The sequence below is a fragment of the Heloderma suspectum genome, chromosome 2, assembly GCF_057233095.1.
Source record: "Heloderma suspectum isolate Gila_16-S chromosome 2, 16-S_ref, whole genome shotgun sequence".
NCBI classification, from domain to species: Eukaryota; Metazoa; Chordata; class Lepidosauria; order Squamata; family Helodermatidae; genus Heloderma; species Heloderma suspectum.
This window is the reverse complement of record NC_139459.1, coordinates 398,244,141-398,268,540: the sequence shown is the minus strand read 5'-3', so window position 1 is coordinate 398,268,540 and position 24,400 is coordinate 398,244,141. Positions and strand designations below refer to the sequence as shown.

The 24,400-nt window shown below is 45.5% G+C and overlaps 1 protein-coding gene across 1 annotated transcript; it reads left to right on the top strand.

The window, feature by feature from the left end:
- The first annotated feature begins 186 nt into the window (after window positions 1–186).
- Window positions 187–24,133, top strand: LOC146356598 (vomeronasal type-2 receptor 26-like). Its single transcript, XM_084830213.1, has 5 exons — window positions 187–270; window positions 491–663; window positions 4,274–4,565; window positions 11,854–11,980; window positions 23,229–24,133. The coding sequence occupies exons 1-5, from the start codon at window positions 187–189 to the stop codon at window positions 24,131–24,133; spliced, it is 1,581 nt and encodes a 526-aa protein (XP_084686339.1).
- The last annotated feature ends 267 nt before the right edge of the window (window positions 24,134–24,400 follow it).

Below are 24,400 nucleotides of genomic sequence, written 5' to 3'. Positions count from 1 at the left end.
CACAAACATGCCCCCCCAGCAGTGCACCTGCACACTGAACTGAACAGAGAGTTGAAGGAGTTTCAGAAGTGATGCAAATTTCCCCACTTATAATTATCAAAATCATTGGTTTCTTCTTCTTGTTCTTGCCAAAGCTCCAAGGATTATTCTCCAAAGCTCACCTTTGAGTCCACTGACATCAGCATGATGACATCTTGCATCGAGGTGCAAAAGGACTGGGACATAAATGCCCCCAGTGCCACTGAGAGCTTGGGAGGGAATTCAGAGCAAGTGAGGAGGATTGTGTGGCTGTGAGGCTTACTTACAGTCATCCCCCTAAGATGTGAAGCTTGGTTGGCTGGGCTCCATCTCTATTAGGGAAGCCACGGAAGCATCGGTCTTGTCAAGCAGCTTTGGCTTCTTCTAATCATACTTGGAATTCGTTGGGGGAAGCAGACACCAGCACTGAGGTGTCACAATGATTCTGCTCTTGCTCTTGCTGCTCCCCCAGGCCACCTGCGGAATGCTCAAGGCCAAATGCCCCTTGACTTTGGAAAGGGATGGAACAGACTCATTGAATCATTACAGGGCAGGAGACCACCTGATCAGCGGCGTCATCTCTGCAACACGTGCCCAGTTCCTACCATATGTTTTCAACCAACCAACCTCTACCCGCCTTAGACAGTAAGTCATCTTAGGCATCATTTCGTTTCTGCTACTCCTGATATCATCAGTTCCAGTTATCCCAGTTCTCAAGGGCTGCCCCTGTTATCTGGGACCTGGTAAAGCACTGTCCTATTTTGCCTTTGGGGGAAGAGTTCAGGGGTGTGTCAGCACTAAGTGACAGCATGCCAAGTCAGAAGCTGAAGCTGGCCAGGTTCCTTTTGAACTGTAAATTGCAGCAACATATTATAAGAAAATGTGGTCTTGCTGCCATCTCCTTAATGTGCAGAACTAACACCCACTTTTCTTTAAAGTCCTGTCTGTCCCATCACCCCACGCCCATGCCTAGTAAGATGGTAAATGTTCATCTGGAAAAAAAGTCTTATGAGGGATATTTGAAGGAGCCGGGTTTCTTTAGCCTGGAGAACAGAAGATGAAGGGGATATATGATAGTGGCCTTCAAATACCTGAAAGCCTACCTGAAAAGATGGAGCAGACTTGGTCTCTCTCTTGCCCTGTATTTTTGACTATAAAAAATGGGGGAATGTATGATTTTAGCTTCTACATATGTTTGCAGCTGCTATGATTTCACATAGTCAAACTATGGAATTCGCTACCACAGAATGCAGTGATGGCCACCAGTTTGGATGGATGGCTTTAAAAGAGGGTTGGACTAATTCCTGGAGGAAAAGGCTGTCAGTGGCTACTCGTCCTGATGGCCATGTGCTACCTCCAGTACCAGAGGCAGTGCACCGACGTACACCAGTTGCTGGAGAACATGGGTGGGAGTGTGCTGTTGCACTCATGTCCTGCTGTTGGGTTCCTAGTCAACAGCTGGTTGGCCACTGTGTGAACAGAATGCTGGATGAGATGGACCCTTGGTCTGATCCAGCATGGCTCTTCTTATCTTCTTATGTTCTTGATTTGCAGTCTCAGATAACAGTAGTGAGCAATATTCCAGGGTGAACTAGACTGCATTGGATGTCTAGTGCATGTCTTGAAACTGTTGGCTTTGGAAAATATTATTCCCTCACCAGAGGCTTCCAAAGTTGCAACCAAAATTGCAATATGAAACATTGTTATCATTTCATAAACACATGAAAACATTTTTGAGAAGTGTAAAACGTTACACCACTTCATTTCCCAACTGTCTACATAGTTCCCATCATTAATATGCAATGTGTCAGACCTTGTCCCAGTCCAGGTGGATCCATAGCCCAGTGGCACTGATTCTGAGTCATAGTGGGATGCTGTAGAGCCCAGCCCAGCCAAGGAAAGCCAGACACCTGAGAACTCACTTCCCTCTGGCTTATGAGCTGGGGGTGGGGGAGTGAGGCTCAGGATGCTGATACGACCTATCTTCTACACCTTGGAGACCCGACCTTGTCTTTCATGGGAACAGAGCAGCAGAGGGTGGACTCTAAAGGACAGGGAGCTTCTGTAGTGTGTCCTAAGATGCCTTGTCAACTCCAGCGGGTGGAACAGAGGTGTCCGGTGAGGGGCAGCACATGTTTGTGAGGTAGGTAGCCCTGCCAGATCGAATGTTCGATTGTGATCTTTAGAGGCCGCTCCCCTCTACTAAAACAAGAGGAAATGATGACTGTAAAGTTTGCTGGATGCAACGTTCTCTCCTGAAAAGCTTACTCACCTGGAGAGCTTTCTTGTCTTGCTTCTTCAATGGCACTATAAACTCATTTGGACCTATTCTGTCTGCTGAAACCAAATCATTTTGGAACTCTTGTTGGGATACCCATAAACTGATCCCAGTCAAGGAACCATGCTGTGATATGTTATTTGCTGATCTTTACTGAGACTGTAAAGGCTTAAAGCTAATTACTGGAATTTCTGCAATAAAAGCTTTACTGAAAGTGGAGCCTCAGTATCAGGAAGTCAGGTCTTGACACAATGACCATGACAGTGTTTACCAGGAATTCATACTCTTGGTACTGAATCCATCTACTTCTATGCAAAACACAGTCATCCTAAAGCAATATGTCTTTCTAATAATCAAAGCACTAGCAAAAATACCAGAATTAATCTACTGCAATTAACTGCTGTGGCAAGTAACCCAAAGCATTCTGTGAATATCTACAGTCTTGATTGCACAATATTCTAGAGGACATTTTCAGGAGTTATTTGTGCCGTCTTACTTATCTACTCATCCTCCTACATGTATGCTTTGACAAGCCTGCCTAATACTTCCTCTGTTGGAAGCTAACTGAACATTTGGGAGAACCTAGCCTGGTTGTATAATCCTTAAGTGGCTACAAGTGTATAGGGACGCTATCATTTCTTAGAGGGGAGAATTCATTTTGTTATTATTCCTACTATCTCCTCTACACATGAGTAATCATTCAGAATTCTCACCCAAAACATACAGCAGTGAAAAGTATTCCAGCTTTTCATTTCAACCTTTTGGGTCAAGGCTTCCCAGTATCAAAATCCAAAACATCTCACTTCTGAGAAGAAGCTTGGTGTCTGGTGTATGCAGTATTTTATTCCCCCCAAAATAAATCCCCCAGTAGATCAGAATTAAAAGATTAAAATATTCCTAATCTTTTAATCCATATATTGTTGAAGTGCTTGCTCAGAAGTTTCTTCAGCAGGCTTTGGGTGTGGTCTACATATGTTTTCGGCAAAGAACATCTGATTACCCATAACACATGTGTGAAACTGCAGGTTGAAAAATGTGGAATATATATGTTTTGTTATTATTATATTCCTAAAAGTATGGCAGGTTTGTTTGTTTGTTTGTTTGTTTTAGTAAACCTGCAGTACACATATTGTCTACATGTGTGATGTCCTCCAAACTCTGATGTTCCTTAAAGGGTGGACAGTTGCCTTCAATGTCTACTTGGTATTGGTGTGTACCAGTAACATTTTTCAGGTTTGTAGTTCTCCCCAAAGAAATGCAGGGTCTGTCATTTGGATCCAGAGTATCCTATATCAAATTCCAATATAACTTAAAGCATGATGTAAAGGCTGAGAATTATAAAGCTTCAGTGAAATTAACATCACCACTTCATCAAGGCTGGTGGAATTGAGCTGCTGCTACTGTTAAAAGAACATAGAAATTCTAGGATGTGGAGTGCAGGCTAAAGCTGAGACAAACTTGGAAAACCCTGGAATAAAGCCCACTACAGAAATATTGGGGAAGAAATCTCAAAAGACATGTAGAACAAATTACTAGAGAGAGAGCCGCAAGAGACGGAAATTGAAGAAAGCTCATGACAATCCCCCCCCCCCACACACACACACACATACATATGCACAGAAAATATATATTCATGTATTTACTTCCTAATTGAGGTGCTGGTTGCTCTATTTTACCACAAGTACATCCAGGCATCTCCCAGCTTCTTACCCCAGCCCACTGTTTTTATTTTAAAGTGGATAATGGTGACTGACTCTGGAACAGGTCTACCCTCTCCCTACCTCCAGAAACACATCAGTCAGTAAGTGGGGACTGGCTGTTGCACTTCTGGCTTTGGCTCAAGACCATGAGCAAAGTTCTAGAAACACACTGCACAGATATGGATTGCTTCAAGCATTAATGGAGTCAAAGAAGCAGCAACCACATCTTTTAGTTTCCTTGAAGATGATGACAGTGGGACACAATTTCCTTCCACAGGAAAGGATCCACATATTACTGGATGATCCTGTCCTTCTTGTTTGCCATTCAGAGGATCAACCAGAATCCCAGGCTCTTACCCAACATCACCCTGGGCTACAGCATCCAGGACAACTATTACAATGCAAGAATGACTTCTGATGCCTTGGTAGACCTGCTCTCCACTGGGCAGGCCAATGTGCCAAATTACAAGTGTGGAAGGTGGCATCACCCATTGGCTGTTCTTGAAGGATCTGACTCTGATATCTCCATCCAGATTTCAACCATGTTGGGCATCTATAAAATCCCACAGGTGAGCAGTGGGCATTTGCAGGCCAAGTATAACTCCAGTTGAGGTTCTCTCTAGAGAAATCAAAAGGTTTTGCAAAGAACTTAAAAGAGAATTCCCCTGCCCATAAAAACCACAGGTGAACTGGATGCAATGGTTAAAGCTCCCTGCTCCCTATACCAGGATCACAGTCTATACTGGGAGCCTATTCGGGCTACTTGTAAAACAAACATCCTGCACTCAAGGGGAAATCACATGATTAACAGCATGTGTAATTTTGTCCTGATTCATATGCTTCTAGCTCAGTAAGGAAGTGGGCTACTTGGGGACCCCAGTGAGCAGGGGGTGGGGGTGGATAAACAACTTTGCACCTTTTGGTCACCCTGAAAAAATCAAGTGTGCTTCCATTATGGAGACTTAGCATCTTTGTTGTTCAGTGTTCTGTCATGAAGTCTGACCAAAAAAATAAGCATCATAAAATTAAGACTATTTTTTCCATTGGTATCTAGAGAGGCTTCAGAAACATCCAATGAAGAATTGAAACTTGGTTCTGAAACAAAGCAAATCACCAGTCTCTTCCCTTCTCTTCCAGGTCACTTATGCTTATGCTTCTCATGTTCTGAGTGATAAAACTCAGTTCCCTTTTTTCTACCCAACGGTCCCCAAAGAAGGAACCCAGTACCCAGGGATTGTCAAATTGCTCCTTCATTTCAGATGGACGATGACAGGTCTCTTTGCTGTAGATACCAACAATGGAGATAGGTTTATGAGGACCTTGACCCCTGAGCTCATCAGGAATGGGGTTTGTGTGGTTTTCTCACAAAGCCTCTCACATCTGACAACAAGCTCTGTAAATATCCGCGATGTTTCATTCCAAAGGTGGAGACAAGTCAATGTCTATATTTATTATGCAGAGACTAGTTCCTTCATAAATGGAGTATATGTTCTGCAAAAATTAGTTGAAAGGTGGATGAAACCCACTTGGGGGAAAGTCTGGATCACAAGCGCTTTGTGGGACATCACCTTGGAGTTGATGTATAATAATTTATCTTTCCAACTTGTCAGGGGTCTTTTTTCCTTTCTTCTCCAGTCAAATAAAAGGCATGACTATCATGATTTTATTCCCTTCTTCTTTGCTATCAAGCATGTTGTGGAGAAAGCATTTAATTGTGCCTATTCAATGCATGCACTGTCAGTGAAAGGCTGGACAAGATGCAGAGAGAATGAGAAACTGGAGGCCCTTGCCCAAGAGAACATGGAGAAAATTCTGTCTCAAGACAGCTACATCATTTACAACACCATCCATGCTGTGGCCCATGCCTTAGATGCTGCTTATTCATCCAGGTCCAAGAGGAGGGTGGTGGATGATGGAGACAGGCTGGACATTCAAAGGCTTCAGCCATGGCAGGTATTCCCTTTGCCACTGTAAATATCTCTGTTTTACCTGGTGATCAATTGTACTGTTCCATAATAGTTGTTCTTGGAATTAGACTCTGAGAAAACGTCAAATGTAGTAATCAGGTGAAGCGTGTATTTCTAGGGGAAAATGAGTTACAAAACTCCCTGTACTGGTCCCTCTTTGTGACACCCCCACCCCACCCACTGGCCTCAGAAGAGACAACCCATTTGGTAATAGCCCCCACCATTGGTAGTACTCTGTTAATTTACCACTGTGGTACCTTCCTACCTCTTGACTTTGCCGCTACATTTCTGTGGCCTCCCTCAGCTAGGCTCCATCCTTTGTTTGGATGGGCTAACGTGTGCAGATAATGTTTGAGAGGTGTGTACATCTTTAATTTTTCTGATGACTTAGATCATTATGCCAAGCTGTACTTTCCCCCATTATTTTGTATTAAACTCATGTCTTTTTTTGTATTAAAATAATTGTAGTTAGCTATTCCTAGTAAACCCTTTGTATTAAACTATCCTTTGTATTGAGTAGATAATGGTGTTGTGTGGGAAGCATTTTTTTTTAAATCAACTTGTACCATTGGATGCTTCATAGAATCATAGAATTATAGATTAGTGGGGTTGGAAGGAGCCTATAAGACCATTGAGTCCAACCCGCTGCTCAATGGAGGAATCCAACTCAAAGCATCCCTGACAGATGGCTGTCCAGCTTCATCTTGAATGCCTCCAGTGTGGAAGAGCCCACCACCTCCCTGGTTCATTGGTTCCATTGTCATATTGCTCGAACAGTCAGGAAGTTTTTCCAGATGTTCAGCTGGAAGCTGACTTCCTATAACTTGAGCCCCGTATTCCATGTCCTGCACTCTGGCATGATCGAGAAGAGATTCCGGCCTTCCTCTCTGTGACAACCTTTCACGTACTTGAAGAGCGCTATCCTATCTCCCCTCTTCTCAAGGCTAAACATGCCCAGTTCTTTCCGTCTCTCCTCATATGGCTTTGTTTCCAGTCCCCTGATCATCTTTGTTGCCCTCCTCTGAACCCTCTCCACTTTGTCTTCATCCTTCTTAAAGTGTGGTGCCCAGAACTGGACACAGTACTCCAGATGAGGCCTAACCAGTGCTGAGTAGACGGTAGCTGGGACTCCACATGATTTGGAAGCTATACTTCTGTTAATGCAGCCCAAAAGAGCATTTGCCTTTTTGCAGCCACATCACATTGTTGGCTCATATTCAGCTTGTGATCTTCAACAATTCCAAGATCCTTCTCACTTGTAGTATTATTGAGCCAAGTATCCCCCATCTTGTAACTGTGCATTTGGTTTCTTTTTCCTAGGTGCAGAACTTGGCATTTATCCCTATTAGATGTCATTCTGTTGTTTTCTGCCCAGTGCTCCAGCCTATCAAGATCACTTTGAATTTTGTTTCTGACTTCCAGGGTATTAGCTATCCGGCCCAATTTTGTGTCATCTGCACATTTGATCAGCATTCCCTGCACCTCCTCCTCCAAGTCATTAATAAAAATGTTGAAGATCACTGGGCCCAGGACTGACCCCTGCGGTACCCCACTCATTACCTCTCCCCAGTTTGAGAAGATCCCATTGATAAGCACTCTTTGAGTCCAATTCTGTAGCCAGCCATGGATTCCCCTGGTAGTTGTTTCATCTAAGCCACTTTTAGCTAGTTTGCTAATCAGGATATCATGGGGCACTTTGCCGAAAGCTTTGCTGAAGTCATGATACAATATGTCCACAGCATTCCCACAGTGCACAAGGGAGGTTACCTGATCAAAAAATGAGATCAGATTAGTTTGGAAGGATTTGTTCTTCATAAATCCATGTTGGCTTTAAGTAATCACTGCATTCTTTTCAAGGTGCTTACAGGTGGATTGCTTTATAACCTACTGCAGAATTTTCCCTGGGATTGATGTCAGACTGTAATTCCCCGGTTCCTCCTTTTTGCTCTTATTGAAGAAAGGGACAATATTAGCCCTCCTCCAGCCATCTGGCACTTCACCCATCCTCCATGATTTCTCAAAGATAATAGACAGTAGTTCTGAGAGCTCTTCTGCCAGTTCCTTTATTACTCTAGGGTGCAGTTCATCTGGCCCGGGAGATCTGAACTCATTCAAAGTAATTAGGTGTTCCTTGACCATGTGCCTATTGATCTCAAGCTGCAATCCTGCCTCTTCAGCCTGTACTTCGCCTTTGCCAGGGGGGTCATAGACCCTCTTTTGGGAGAAGACTGAGCCAAAGTAGGAATTGAGCACCTCTGCCTTTTCTTTGTCATCTGTTATCATTTTGCCATCCTTATTTAATAGCTGAATCACCATTTCTTTCCTCTGTCTTTTATTATGCACATATCTGAAGAAAGCATTTTTGTTGCTTTCAGCATCCCTCACTAATCTCAACTCATTGTCAGCTTTAGCATTCCTGACGCCATCCCTGCAATCCTGTGCTACCTGCCTGTACTCTTCCTTTGTTGCTTGGCCTTCCTTCCACTTCCTGTTTGTGTCATTTTGTTTGTTTGTTTTCAGGTCATTTCTAAGTTTGTTTTAAAGCCACGTTGGCTTCTTATGTTGTCTTCCTCTTTTTTTCTTGTTGGAATTGTTTGTAATCGTGCCTTAAGAATTTCCTTTAAAAAAACCCACCCATCTCCTTTTCTCATTAGAGTCGCTTGCCATGGGATCTTACTTATCATTGTTCTGAGTTTATTAAAATTGCTTTTCCTAAAATCCAGGGTACGTGTTTCTCTACACTTGGCTTTTGCTTCCTTTAGAACCAAGTACTCAAGTTCTTGGTCGCTTTCCCCCAGAGTTCCCGTAACTGCTACTTTATCCACTAAGTCATCTCTGTTGGTTAGGATCCAGTCAAGGATAGCCGATCCTCTAGTTCCTTCCTCTACTTTCTGTAGGAGGAAGTTATCAGCAACACAAGTCAGGAATCCCTTGGAGGGGCCATGTTTTGCAGAATTTGTCCCCCAAGAAATTTCAGAGAAATTGAAGTCCCCCATTCCTACTACATTATGCTTCCTTGAAACCTTGGCAATTTGCTTTCCAAAGTTTCATCCTCATCTTCTCCTTGATTGGGTGGCCGGTAGTAGACTCCGACCACCAGGCTCCTTTTATTCTTTGCTCCATTTATTTTAACCCAGATGCTGTCAATGGGGCTACCAAACTCATCCTCCTGTATTGCTGTGCAGAGATATGTATTTTTAACATATAGTGCAACCCCACCTTCCTTTCTGTTCCTCTTGTTCTTTTTGAACAAGTTATATCCTTCGATTACTCTATTCCAGTCATGGGTCTCATCCCACCAAGGCTCAGTTACACCTATCAAGTCATAATTTCCCTCCTGTATTACAAGTTCAAGTTTGTTCTGTTTGTTTCCCCTACTCTGGGCATTAGTGTGTAGACATCGAAGACCATGTGCTTCATAGTCTGGCTTTCTTCCTACGTGTTTCTGAAGACTATTATTGGGCACTATTAGAGCTGTTCTCTCCATGTGTTGCATGAGCCTTCATCCATTGTTACCCCCAACTTTACATCTCCCTCCCCTGTAGGATTCAGTTTAAAGCCCTCCTGATGAAGTTCTTCATGCTGTGGCCAAACACATTCTTCCCAGCCTTTGTGAGGTGCAACACATCCCTTGCCATTAGTCCATCTTCCAGGAAGTATAGCCCATGATCCCAGAATCCAAATCTCTCATGTCAGCACCACCTTCATAGCAGTCATTTACTTAGAGTATTTTTCTTTCTCTTTCTATCCCTTTTCTAACTACTTGAAGGATGGATAAGAAAACTATCTGGGCCCCAAAATTCTTGAGTTTCCTTCCCAAAGCTTCAAAGTCTGATGTCATTTCTTTGTAGCTCTGCTTGGCAGTATCATTTGTTCCCACATGGATGAGAAGAAAGGGATACCTGTCAGTGGGCTTTAAGAGTGCAGGCAACCCTTCAGTCACGTCTCTTATTGGTCCTCCTGGGAGAACGCATTCCTGGTGAGTCCATGGGTCTTTGTGACATACTTGGGTTTCGATCCCTTGCAGCAAGGAGTCTCTCACTACTACTACTCTTCTCTTATTCTTGTTGTAGGCCTTGGTTTCATTGCCTCTGCTTGACTGACCTTCAACCTCTTGCTTGCTCTCACGCAGGTTTCCCTGTAATTCTTCCTCTGCAGGCTGTCCTCCAGTCTCATCCTCAAGTACCTGGAAACAATTCCTTAGTTCCACTGCTTCCACTGGTGTAGAGTGGCTTCTAGTTCTTCTGCTCCTAACTGCCACCTTTTTCCAAGGAGTATCCTCTACTGCATTTTTCCTCACCTCAGCATTTTCCTCTTCTGCCTCAGCTTGCTGTTGCTCTTCTAGCTTCTGTTCTTCACTTTGCTGCTGTAGTTCCACTGTTCTATCCAAGAACTCTTTGTGTTCTCTTATTCCCTGGAGGGTTGACACTCCTCCCTCCAGTCCTCTTACTTTTTCTTCCAACAGCGTGATCAACTTGCCCTTGGTGCATGTGTAGGCCATGTGGATCTCAGGCAAGAAAACAAACATGGCACAGACCTTGCAGGTCACCACCACTGGAGAGTCCTTTCCTTCCCTTGTCTATCTTCCCTTTATGTTTCTAGTTGTACTGGAATAGCGTGTGCTTTGTCCTCTATTCACTCGAGGTTAAAAACACCACCCCACAGGTATGGAAGTATGTGTTACAAGAAAAAGAAATTTTAAAAAATGAAACAAAGAAACAAACAAAACGCTCGCTCTCTGGGAGCTTGCTTCCTTGTATAGCCCCTAGACCAGATGGAGCAGCTTCCTCTGCTCTGCTCAGCTAGGAGACAGGAAACAGCTTCTGGCAAGACATTCAGATTCTTTTCCAAGCATGTACTAAACATATACTAACCCTATGTGACCTTACTCAGAAGGAAATCCTATTGAGTTCAGTTGATCTTACTGCCAGATAAGTGTGTCTAGGTTTGCAGCCTTAGAGTGCAATCCTATGCATGTTTAGATAGAGAAAAGGTCTGGCTGGGGAATGCTGGGAGTTGTAGGCCATTTCTCTGATGCTGGGAGTTGTAGGCCTTTTCTTTGTCTAAACATGCATAGGATTGTGCCCTTAAATACAGAACTGATCATTTTCTGTCTTTTAATTGTGCCTAAAAGTTTTACCATGAAATAGCCACCCGCCCTTTGCCAGAGGGTAAGACCAGGACCAGATCGCAGAGGAAATTATGTCATGGCTTCAGCTTCTCAAATTCAGGAATGAAATTAGGTCCCTTGAGAATGTTTAAAACACACACACCCAGAGTTGGAAGCCAGATTCAAGTGTGAAATGGGCAGAACTGAGATATCTTATGTGCTTTCTGGTTTCCTCCTTGCTGGTGTTTTCTCTGCCATTCTAGCTTCACCCTTTCCTGAGAAACTCCCAGTTTTATAATACTTCTAGGGACGGAGTGTATTTGGATGAGAATGGAGACTTGGCAGCCAATTTTGACATTGTGAACTGGGTGAAGTTTCCCAATGGGTCTGTCGTTACAGTGAATTTTGGTAGTATTGAAAGACGAGGATCCCTAGGCTTCAACGTCACCGTTGACCAAGATGCCATTGTGTGGCCCAAATGGCTCAAACAGGTGAGGAAAATCACTGTAAATGCTTTGTTGTTGTGTTACTCTAGTTTGTTTAACCCCTAAACCATTCTGGGTTCAGATGTCATGATCACAGCTCAGGAATGGGGTGTTCCTGCATTTTTAAAATGAAGCAGTAGTGATGAGCTCATTGGAAGCAGCAAACCTGCTCACTCCTGCTAGATATTGGCAGTTCCTCAGTTGTTATGGCAACCCCTGCATTGTACATCTCTAATTTATGTTGAAAAATTAGTCCTAGCACCTTTTCCTTGATGGTTCTTCTTTTTATGCTTAGCCCCTGCCTCATTCCAGGTGTGTGGAAAGTTGTCACCCGGGATTCGTCAAGGTAGTTCAGGAAGGAGAGCCAATTTGCTGCTATGACTGTGCTCCCTGCCCAGAAGGGACCATCTCCACCCAGGAAGGTGGGTGAATCCTGTCAAGGGCTCCTTGGAGGCCTCTCTCAGTCTAATCCAGTAGCCAAGTCCAGACACAGACAAATGGATTCTTTTCAAAGCTTTATTCCTCTTTTACAACTTAACAACTCTACTGTTAGCAAATAGATATGAGTAGCAGAGTACCTATGCCCTAAGTTGGAACAGTTGGTCCCCGTTTGAAAGGGAATTACTGGCAGACCCCTGAAATTAAGGACTAGGGAGAGTCCCTCCCCTTTTCCCTTGGATCCTCTGGGCGCAGCTGTTGTTTGTGTGCCAACTGGGCACTACGCCTCTTTTCTGCGCCCTCCATTTGGCGCCGCTCTCTGCGTCGGCGTAAAGCATCCATCAAGTCTGCTTCCCATGCTCTGTCACTCCCAGGACTGCTATCTAAGCTAGGAATGCTGGTGGGAGGAATGTCCATCAGCTGTTGGCAATGTCTGTTTATTTGATCTTGTTTATCTTCAGAATCTAGACTATTTGAGTTCCGGAGACCCTGGTCCAAATAAGTAGGGATGGCAGAGAATTACGCCACGGATCTCGGTGAGGCCGAATTAGGGTTGCCGGAGAATTTCTCCATGAATCTTTGGGAGGCTGAATGCCGACGCATTCGGCCCCCCAAAAGTGTTGGGGAAATTCTCCGCCGAATGTCCCTCTCGGCGGCGGGTCCCGGCGGCGGTTCGGCGGGGGCCAGGGCGGCGGCCGGTCTCCCAACCGGCTGCTGCCACTGCCATTGCAAAAAAAAAAAAAAGTAAAGTTAAAAAAAAACAAACAACCATGATAGGCTATGTAACGATTTACATAGCCTATCACGGCTAGATTTCCAAAGTCAGCCGTGATAGGCTACGTAAATCATCACGTAGCGTATCACGGGTGACTTTGAAAAAAAAAAAGTGCATACGCAAATGGCGGCAGCCCATGGGCGCCGCCATTTGCGTTCCTTATTTGGACAGGGGTAGTCTATGTAAAGATTTATGTAGACTACGGCGAAAATAAGGGAATGCTAATTGCATTGCCCTTATTTTCGCCGTAGTCTACATAAATCTTTACCTAGACTAGATGTGCCAAAATAAGGAACGCAAATGGCGGTCCCCATGGGAGCCGCCATTTGCGTACGCGCTTTTTTTTTCTTTCAAAGTCACCCGTGATAGACTACGTGATGATTTACATAGCCTATCATGGCTGACTTTGGAAATCTAGCCGTGATAGGCTACGTAAATCATTACGTAGCCTATCACGTGTGTGTGTGTGTGTGTGTTTTACTTTTTTTTTCGTGGCCGGGTAGACGGGGTGCTCCTACCCTGCCTGAATTTCGCCGGTGAGGGATGGGGCGCCTCTCCCCCAGGCTGAATTTCGGCCGGGCGAGGCAGAGTGTCTCCCCCCCCCTCGCCTGAACTTTGGAAGGAGAAGCGAAGCGCCTCCCCCCCACCGCGAAGCAAGCTGCGGGACGAGGTAAGTACCTTTCGTCCATCCCTAGGCCGAATGCCAGTGCATTCGGTCCCCCGAACTCCGTGTCGGAACGGCCTGCCAGCTCCCTGCCCCCCTGCGGATCCCCCCCGGGACGAGACTTACCTAGGGCGGATCTTCTGGGTGGCAGCGGCTCCGGCGGCGGCGGCGGCAGCGGTGCGGCGGTGGCGGCGGCTGCAGCTGCAGCTGCGGCGGCCGGTCTTCCAACTGGCTGCCACTGCTGCCATTTCCAGTGTTTAAAAAAAAAACACAACGTGATAGGCTACGTAGCCTATCACGTCTGACTTTTAAAATAAAACAACACACCTACGCAAATGGCGGCGGTTACAGCCGCCGCCATTTTCATTCCTTATTTTGGCCCGTCTTAGTCAATGTAAATATTTATGTAGACTAAGATGGCGAAAATAAGGGGGAACGCAAATAGCGTCCGCTACGCTATTTGCGTTCCCTTTATTTTTGCCGTCTTAGTCTATGTAAATCTTTACGTAGACCAAGACGGGCCAAAATAAGGAACGAAAATGGTGGCAGCCAGAACCGCTGCCATTTGCGTACACGCGTGTGTGTTTTTTTGTTTTTTTTTTAAGTCAGACGTGATAGGCTACGTAAAGATTGATGTAGCCTGTCACGGCTGACTACAGGGATGCAAACAGCGGCGTCTACAGCCGATGCCATTTGCATCCCTGCTAGCAAGCGGCCAGATGTCCGGCTGCTAGCGGAGCCGGCTGGAGGGTCTGCGGAATCCCGGCGGAGCGAAGCCGGCTGGCCAGGATTCCAGGGGGAGGGATGGGGCGCCTCCCCCCCCCCCAGCAGAACCTGGCAGAGCCAGGTAAGGCCAATTTCATACATCCCTACAAATAAGCCAACATTACCACACGCTCAAAAGTTTATTGAAATTTAAACCGGTATTTCATAATATTTGAGTTGACTCATAAATACACATAAAACATAAGAGACATGGTGGATTAGAGGGTGAAAGAGGAGAGTGCAAAAGCTGGTTTGAAACTCAACATTAAAAAAACGAAGATCATGGCATCTGGCCCCATCACTTCCTGGCATATAGAAGGGGAAGAAATGGAAGCAGTGACTGATTTTATTTCCTTGGGAGGAAAGCTATGGCAAACCTAGACAGCATTGTAAGAAGCGGAGACATCACCTTGCAGACAAAGGTCCATATAATCAAAGCTATGGTTTTCCCAGTAGTAATGTATGGCTGTGAGAGCTGGACTACATGGAAGGCTGAGTGCCAAAGAATTGATGCTTTCAAACTGTGGTGCTGGCGAAGACTCTTACAAGTCCCCTGGACTGCAAGGATGTCCAATCAGTCCATCCTAAAGGAAATCAACCCTGACTGCTCATTGGAAGGACAGATCCTGAAGCTGAAGCTCAAATATTTTGGCCACCTAATGCGAAGAGAAATCTCTCTGGAAAAGACCCTGATGCTGGGAAAGACTGAAGGCAAAAGGAGAAGGGGACGGCAGAGGATGAGATGGCTAGGGAGCATCACTGATGCAATGAATATGGACTTGAGCATGCTCTGGGAGAGAGCGCAGGACAGGAAGGCCTGGCGTGCTATGGTCCATGGGGTCACAAAGAGTCGGACACAACTGAACAACTGAACAATAATAATGAACAATTCCACTCTCACAATATCCATCCATTCAGGGTGTCAGATAAAAAGGGTGGGGGGCAATGGATTTTCTTAGGCTTGGCCCCCTAGACTTCCTTTCATTTCCCACTGTGGAGCTTGACTGTAACTGCTGCAAGTTGGGCCAATTTGTGGATTTCCTGGGGATTTTGTGCATATTTGGGGGAGGGGAGATTCTGCCATTTTCACAAATTTCTGAGCAGTGTCCACAAGCTATACCTGAATTTGTGTAAATTCTCACCAAATTTGTGTGATTATGCAGACTATGGCTGAATTTGTGTAATTTGTGCAAATTTGGCTGTAATTTGTACAACTGCTCAGAGATATGTGCAAATGGCAGAATTCCCCCCCCCCGCTGCCACCTGCCCACCACCCCCAAATGCACAAAAAGGTTCCTGGGGTTTGAGAATGAACCCACAGCTCAGCTTGCAGATGCAAAGCAAGTCATACGGGCCACAGAACTCTGCTGAGCCCAAAAAGAACCAGATTTCCCAGCGACGGGCACCTCTAGTAATGAGGTGCTCCAATAGCAAGCCCACAAGTACAACATGAGTGCAATCACACTGGTGTACAGAGACACCCTCTTTTAAAGCAAATTGGTTCTTTAAAGGATTCACAATGCAATAAACACATCAATGGGTGATGGAAAGATTTTATGAAACTGTCCCTAAGAGTGGAGATAATATATGTTGTTGTTGTTGTTCAGTCGTTCAGTCGTGTCCGACTCTTCGTGACCCCATGGACCATAGCGCACCAGGCCTTCCTGTCCTCCGCTTTCACCCGGAGTGTGCTCAAGTTCATATCCAGGTTCCTAAACAATATTGTTCTTTACAGCATCAGATTTTCTTTTCACCACCAGACACATCCACAGCTGAGTGACCTTTCGGCTTTGGCCCAGCCACTTCACTCTTTCTGGCTCTACTTGGAAATACCCTCTGCTCTTCCTCAGTAGTATATTGGTCACCTTCCGACCTGAGGGGCTCATCTTCCGGCGTCTTATCTTTTAGCCTTGTGATACGTTCCATGGGGTTTTCTTGGCAAGAATACTGGAATGGGTTGCCATTTCCTTCTCCAGAGGACCACATTTTGTCAGAACTCTCTGCCATGACCTGTCTGTCTTGGGTGGCCCTACACGGCATAGCTTATGGCTTCACTCAGTTATGCAAGCCCCTTCGCCACAACAAGGCAGTGAATGTTGGTGCTTAACTGCATGTATCTTATTGTTAACGATTTAAATTTTCCAGGAAAAAGGAAGAAGATAGCAATGTGTGATACGTTCCATGGGGTTTTCTTGGAATCCATTTGTCTAACCCCCTTTTTAAAGCTTTCCAGGTTGGTGGCCACTACTTCATCTTGTGATACAGAATTTCATAGTAATCTATGAAGTTATTTATTTATTTATTAAATTTCTTAATCGCCTATCTGGCCAGTCACCCAGCCACTCCGGGCGATGTACAACGGTACAATTTAAAACAGTAAAATTATACATTAAAACATTATTTAAAAATACCCTAACCTGCCCCTAATGCCAGCCTGAATAACCAAGATTTCAGTGTGTGGCAGAAGCTCATTAACTTCCTTTTGCATTAAGTCTCCCAATATTTACTTCATTGGATAACCCCATTTGGCATAGGCTGGGCATAGGTGGAGGCACAACTTTAATTGTGGTCTGTATGGATGATGGGAGTTGTGGTCCAATTGATGTGGAGGGCACCACGCTGGGGACAGCTGACTTAAACACTCCAAGAGGCAACCAAATTCTGCTGCTCCCATATCCAATCTCCTGAGAGAGAGGAAGAGAGAGTCCATTCTGAGCTGCTTTCACACACTAATCTCAGCTCTTTGTGTCTCTTCTTCTTCTGTCTCATTTGAACGGTGGTCTCTTTCCTTCAAAGAAAGGAAGATGGACCAAAATTTGTATTCTTTGACCCTTCTCCCTCAATAGCTCCCATCTTCCAAAGGAATCTGCAAATTCCCAGGCATTCTGGGCCACTGACCTGTAATTTCCCTAACAAAGGAGGAGATACTTCACAACTTTCTGAAGACTAAAAGGACATTCTCTACGAATAGTCCTGGATCCTCTCACCTGTCCAACCCCCAAACTTACAACAATACAATTGGGTTAAAGGAGGGTTGGTGTGCTGATCTGGGGTGCTGATTTTGTCACACACACAGGAACTTCATTCCTCCCTTCAGTTGACAAAGCAGTTACCCTTGTCACAAACTGATATGTCTGTCTGAGTCCCCAACACAGACGGGGAAGCTGTTCCTAGAGCCATCAAAGTTCTCCAAGCTGGTAATGCTTATTTCCCACTGAAGCCAGACCAAAGGCTTTACAGACATCTTGCTCTAAGTTCAGTGGCTGACAGGCCAGATACACACACACACACACACACACACACACACACACACTTAGGAGAACCTAGGCCTTCCCCGCTTGAAGCATCCAGCTTGGGAAATGAATTGCCTCTCTTAAAGGAGAGAGGCCCCAACATTCCAGCTTTGGGGGGGGGGTGTCTCCTGCTCCACTGTGAGAACAAAGGCAGGACACTGTTATCTCTTTAACTGGGCAAAGGCCTAGCAGCGTCCAGATATTGACAAATAGAGCTGGACTTGCTTGGGACCAGCTAAGGTTGGAACCAGTATAAAGGCCTGCTAATGTAACCAAAAAAAATTCTGATTAAGCTAAATTACACAGGACATCACCTTGCCGACAAAGGTCCATATAATCAAAGCTATGGTTTTCCCAGTAGTAATGTATGGCTGTGAGAGCTGGACTATAAGGAAGGCTGAGCGCCGAAGAATTGATGCTTTCGAACTGTGGTGCTGGAGAAGACTCTTACGAGTTGCCTGGGCTGCAAGGAGGTCAAATCAGTCCATCCTAAAGGAAATCAACCCTGACTGCTCATTGGAAGGACAGATACTGAAGCTGAAGCTCCAATATTTTGGCCACCTAATGCGAAGAGAAAACTCCCTGGAAAAGACCCTGATGCTGGGAAAGACTGAAGGCAAAAGGAGAAGGGGACGGCAGAGGATGAGATGGCTAGATAGCATCACTGATGCAATGAATATGAACTTGAGCACGCTCCGGGAGAGAGGGGAGGACAGGAAGGCCTTGTGTGCTATGGTCCATGGTGTCACAAAGAGTCGGACATGACTTAACGACTGAACAACAACGACCAGCATCCAAAAACCCTGTGAAGTCCAGGGTTTTTGCTTATTAATCAACTCACTACAGCTGGGGAACTAAATTAGGGTTGGGGGCTGGACAACTTCCCACCCAGCTGTCCAAGGTTGAAAGTCGACCCCCCCCCCCATCATTTGTTTCCCAAATGACATTCATGGTGCTTCCTCATTGGGGAAAAATGTACATTCAGCAAAGCTGGCCCAAGTGGGTTGGCAATTTGAGAAGCACCGTAGCTAGGAGTGCTCGAAAGTCACTTACCTCATCTCGCAGCTTGCTTCGCGGTGGAGGGGAGGTGCTTTGCTTCTCCCCCCAAAATTCAGGCCGGGGGGGGGAGGCGCCTCGCCCGGCTGAAATTCAGGCCGGGGGGGAGGCGCCTCGCCTCGCCCAGCCGCGAAATAAAAAGTTAAAAAAAAAGAACGCTCCCGTGATAGGCTACGTGACGATTTACGTAGCCTATCATGGCTAGATCTGCAAAGTCAGCCGTGATAGGCTACGTTAATCGTCACGTAGCCTATCACGGGTGACTTAAAAAAAAAAAGCGCTTACGGCTAATGGCGGCCCCCATAGGGAGCCGCCATTCGCGTTCCTTATTTGGTCGCTGTAGTCTATGTAAAGATTACGTAGACTACGGCGAAAATAAGGGCAACGCTATTAGCCGAAAGACCGGCTGCCACCCCCCGCCCCTGTCGAAGCCCTGCCGAACCGCCGCTGCGACCCGCCACCGGGAACGACATTCGGGAAAGGTAAGTCCCATCCCGCGGGGGGTGGGGGGGTGGAGAATTTCTCCCCGAAACTACTTTGGTGGGCCAAATACGTTGGCACTCGGCCCCCCGAAGTTTCAGCGAGAAATTCTCTGACACCCCTAACTGTAGCCATTGGCTCGGTTGGTGAGGTTTTGCCCATGCAGCATCCTCCCCATCGGTGGTGCATGAGGGAAGTAGCCCCAGTACTGCATGAAACTGTAGGACTTGAAATAGTGGGCTTAAGTTACAGGAAGGTAGATTTTGGCTGAACATCAGGAGAAACTTCCTAATGGTCAGGACAGTCACACAATGGAATCAACTGCGTAGCGAGACTGTGGGCTTTATGACGCTGGAGGTTTAGAAGCAAAGACTGGACAGCCAGCATCCAGGGGTGCTTTAAACTGTATTCCTGCACTGAGCAAGGGGGTGGGGTGGACCTGATAGCCTAAAGGGCCTCTTCCAACTCTAACAGAAACTCAGGTGGTGCTGGGAGGAGCCAGATGTGTCCCCTGCCACATGCAATTTCATCTCAACACTAGGGATGGTGGATAATTCCACCACGAACCTGAATGAGGCTGGATTCCAAAGAATCCGGCCTCTGGAGTCCATGGCAGAATGGAGCACTCACGTCTGCCTCCCTCCAGAATCCATCCAGGCTGGCTGCTCCTGTGGAGCCGGCCTCCGGGTGTGCATGGCTGGCAATACGGCCAGCTGCCATTGCCATGCCATATTGCTGGGCTAAATCTGGATGCAAATGGCGTCCACTACGCCATTTGCATCCCTGTTTTTTCACGCAATAGGCTATGCAAATATCTACATAAATATAATTTGAGTAGCCCGTTGCATGAAGAAACAGGGCCACAAATGGTGTAGTGGACACCATTTGCGGCCATGAAGTTGTTAGATTAACCTAATTGCAGCCATAAATGGATGCATTTAGGTTAACCTAACAGCTTTATGGCTGCAAATGGCATAGTGGGCACCATTTGCATCCAGAGTTAGGCCAGCGATTGTTGTTGTTCAGTCGTTCAGTTATATCTGACTCTTCGTGACCCCATGGACCAATATGGACAACAATATGCAGCCTTGTCGTACTCCTTTCCCAATTTTGAACCAATCAGTTGTTCCATGTCCGGCTCTTACTGTTACTTCTTGACTCTCATACATATTTCTCAGGAGACAGGTCAGATGGTCTGGTACTCGCATCTCTTTACGAATTTGCGACAGTTTGTTGTGATCCACACAATCAAAGGCTTTAGCATAGGGAATGAAGCAGAAATAGATGTTTTTCTGGAATTCTCTTGCTTTCTCCATGATCCAGCGAGTGATGGTGATTTGATCTCTAGTTCCTCTGCCTCTTCGAAACCCAGCTTGTACTGCCAGTAGTTCTCGGTTCACGTACTGCTGAAGCCTAGCTTGTAGGATTTTGAGCATCACCTTGCTGGCATGTGAAATGAGCACAATTGTATGGTAGTTTGAACACTCTTTGACATTGCCCTTCTTTGGAATTGGAATGTAAACTGACCTTTTCCAGTCTTGTGGCCACTGTTGAGTGTTCCAAATGTGCTGGCATATTGAGTGCAGCACTTTAACAGCATCATCTTTTAGGATCTTAAATAGCGCAGCTGGAAAACTGTCATCTCCGCTAGCTTTCTTGTTAGTAATGCTTCCTAAGGCCCACTTGACTTCACTCTCGAGGATGTCTGGCTCAAGTTCAGTGAGCTCACTATCATGGCTATCAGGGACATTCAGATCTTTCCTGTATAGTTCTTCTGTGTATTCTTTCCATCTCTTCTTAATCGCATCTGCTTCTGTTAGGTCCCTTCCTTCTTTGTCCTTTATCATGCCCGTCTTTGCACAAAACGTTCTGTTGATATCTCCGATTTTCTTGAAAAGATCTCTGGTCTTTCCCATTCTATTGTTTTCCTCGATTTCTTTGCATTGTTCATTTAAGAAGGACTTCTTGTCTCTCCTTCTATTATTTGGAACTCTGCATTCATTTGGATATATCTTCTGCTTTCTCCTTTGCTTTTCGCTTCCGTTCTTTCCTCGGCTACTTGTAAAGCCTCATCAGACAGCCACTTTGCTTTCTTGTATTTCTTTTTCTTTGGGATGGATTTCATTGCTGCCTCCTGAACAATGTTACGGACCTCCATCCATAGTTCCTCAGGCACTCTGTCTTTCAGGTCTAATCCCTTAAATCTATTCCTCACCTCCACTGTATATTGTTTTTACACATCTTGTTTTTACTGACTGTATAGAGCTTCTCCATCTTTGGCTGCAAAGGACATAATCAATCTGATTTCGATATTGACCATCTGGTGATGTCCTTGTGTAGAGTCGCCTCTTGTGCTGTTGGAAAAGAGTGTTTGCTATGATCAGTGTGTTCTCTTGGCAAAACTCTACTAGCTTTTGTCCTGCTTCATTTTGTACAACAAAGCCATGCCTGCCTGTTATCCTGGTGATTTCTTGACTTCCTACTTTAGCATTCCAATCCCCTATGATGAAGAGGACATCTTTTTTTGCTGTTAGTTCTAGAAGGTGTTGTAGGTCTTCATAGAACTGATCAGCCTCAGCTTCTTCAGCATCAGTGGTTGGGGCAAAGACTTGAATTACTGTGATGTTGAATGGTTTGCCTTGGATTCGTGCTGAGATCATTCTATCATTTTTAAGATTGTACCCCAGTACTGCTTTTCCCACTCCTTTGTTGACTATGAGTGCTACTCCATTTCTTCTAAGGGATTCTTGCCCACAGTAGTAGATATGATGGTCACCTGAATTAAATTTGCCTATGCTTGTCCATTTTAGTTCGTTGATTCCCAAGATGTTGATGTTCAATCTTGCCATCTCATGATTGACCACCTCCAGCTTACCTTGATTCATTGATCTTACATTCCAGGTTCCTAAACAAGATTGTTCTTTACAGCATCGGATTTTCTTTTCACCACCAGACACATCCACAGCGGAGTGTCCTTTCGGCTTTGGCCCAGCCGCTTCACTCTTTCTGGAGCTCCTTGGAAATACCCTCTGCTCTTCCCCAGTAGTATATTGGACACCTTCCAACCTGAGGGGCTCATCTTCTGGCATCATCTCTTTTAGCCTTGTGATACGTTCCATGGGGTTTTGTTGGCAAGAATTAAAGGATTTAGAATGCAATAAACACAATAATGGCTGAAACCATATACTACCCCATTCATCACTGCCATCCTGGATAATAATCTCCAGTGGACCACATTTTGTCAGAACTCTCTGCCATGACCTTTCCATCTGGGTGGCCCTGCACAGCATAGCTTATGGCTTCACTGAATTACGCAAGCCCCTTTGCCACAACAAGGCATTGATCCATTAAGGGTAGATAGCTCAATAACCAGGCTAGGGATGTCAGAGAATTCCGCCATGAATCTCGGGGAGGCTGAATGCCAGCGCATTCGGCCCCCCGAAATCGGTGGTGGAATAATCTGCCACACACACACCCCCCGGGATGGGACTTACCTTGGGTGGATCTTCCTAGCGCGGCGGCTGCAGCGGCGGTTCGGCGGCGGTTCAGCGGCGGCCGCTGCAGCGGCCAGTCTTCCGACCAGCTGACGCCACCGCCATTTCCAATATTTTTTTTTCTTTTAAATTTTTTTTTCTTTTAAATCAGCCATGATAGGCTACGTAAACATTTACATAGCCTATCACGGCTGACTGCAGGGATGCAAACGGCGGTGGCTACGGCCGCCGCCATTTGCGGAGCCAGCTGGCCATGATTCGGGGGGGAGGGACGGAGCGCCTTCCCACCACCATGAATGTCACCCTTCGAAAAGGTAAGTGACTTTCATACATCCCTAAACCAGGCCAAAAAGCACTGTAGTCATGGGCAGGGAATTCTGTGTACCACTAGCTCCTTGAGATAACAATGATCCTCCATGTTCCCACTACAAAGGCCCACTAGGGGAACCCATGAAGGTTTTGATGGCTGGATTAGGAAACTTTGGGGCTAGATTAGCATTATAGGTTCCCCATCCCTAGGTGAAAGTCATGGAACACCAAATATGGGTTGTTCACATAAGAGAATGGTGAGGTCCAGGAGACTTGACCAGGCCCTGCACAAATTTAATTTCTGCTGTCAATCACATCAGAAAGTATTGTTGATATTATGTCAAAGAACAGAGATTGCTAAGAAAGTAAAGTTGATGTTACTCTTGTTATTCCCAGATGCAGACCATTGTACCAAGTGCCCAGAAGATGAGCATCCAAACAATGACCAAACCCACTGTATCCCCAAGGAAATAATCTTCCTGTCCTATGAAGATTGTTTAGGGATCTTCCTGGCTTCCCTTGCCCTGTTCTTGTCCTTAACTACAGGATTTGTGTTAGCAATCTTCATAACATTCCTCCAAACCCCAATAGTCAAAGCCAACAACCGGGATCTTTCCTACGTTCTCCTCATCTCCCTCCTGCTTTCCTTCTTGTCCTCCTTCCTGTTCATGGGCAGGCCAAAGAAAGTGACATGTCTCCTCCAGCAAACAGCCTTCAGCATCATCTTCTCGGTTGCCGTCTCTTCTGTGTTGGCCAAAACTATCACTGTGGTGCTGGCCTTCCTAGCCACAAAGCCAGGAAACAGGGCAAGGAGGTGGCTGGGAAAGAATTTGGCCAATTCCATTGTATTTTCCTGTTCTTGTATTCAAGTTGTCATCTGCTCCATCTGGTTGGGCATCTCTCCACCATTCTCAGACTCTGACATGCACTCCCAGCCTGGACACATCATCCTGCAATGCAACGAAGGCTCTTTTGCCATGTTTTATACTGCCCTTGGCTACATGGGCTTCCTAGCTGCCATCTGCTTCATGGTGGCTTTCCTAGCCAGGAAGTTACCTGGGGCCTTCAATGAAGCCAGGCTGATCACCTTCAGCATGCTGGTCTTCTGCAGCATTTGGGTGTCTTTTGTGCCCACTTACCTGAGCACCAAGGGGAAATACATGGTAGCCGTGCAGGTCTTCTCTATCTTGGCCTCCAGTGCTGGGTTACTGGGCTGCATCTTTCTTCCCAAATGCTACATTATTATGTTGAGACCTGATTTGAATACAAAGGAACATCTCATGATGAAAACAAAAATCTGATTCATATTATTACCAAACACTATGTTACTCTGCTATTTTTGATGTGGTAGCCTCCATTTTGCAAAAGAGTTTCTATAATATACTATTCTATATATATAATTTATATATAAATATATATAATTTTAATATAAAAATGTTTCTATAAATACATAAAGACATAAGTATATAGATAGATGATAGATGCACAGATCTTAGAAACCTGGCCTGGCACTCAAAGCAGAACTGTAGATGTGACTCCCTCTCTCTGGAAGGTTGATCTTTTTTTCC

Excerpts from the sequence above, each read along its gene's own strand:
- LOC146356598 (XM_084830213.1), top strand. The coding sequence starts at position 187 with ATGACATCTTGCATCGAGGTGCAAAAGGACTGGGACATAAATGCCCCC. Across the intron at positions 664-4,273 it reads ACCTCTACCCGCCTTAGACA|GAAAGGATCCACATATTACT; the intron begins GTAAGTCATCTT and ends TTCCTTCCACAG. Across the intron at positions 11,981-23,228 it reads GACCATCTCCACCCAGGAAG|ATGCAGACCATTGTACCAAG; the intron begins GTGGGTGAATCC and ends TGTTATTCCCAG.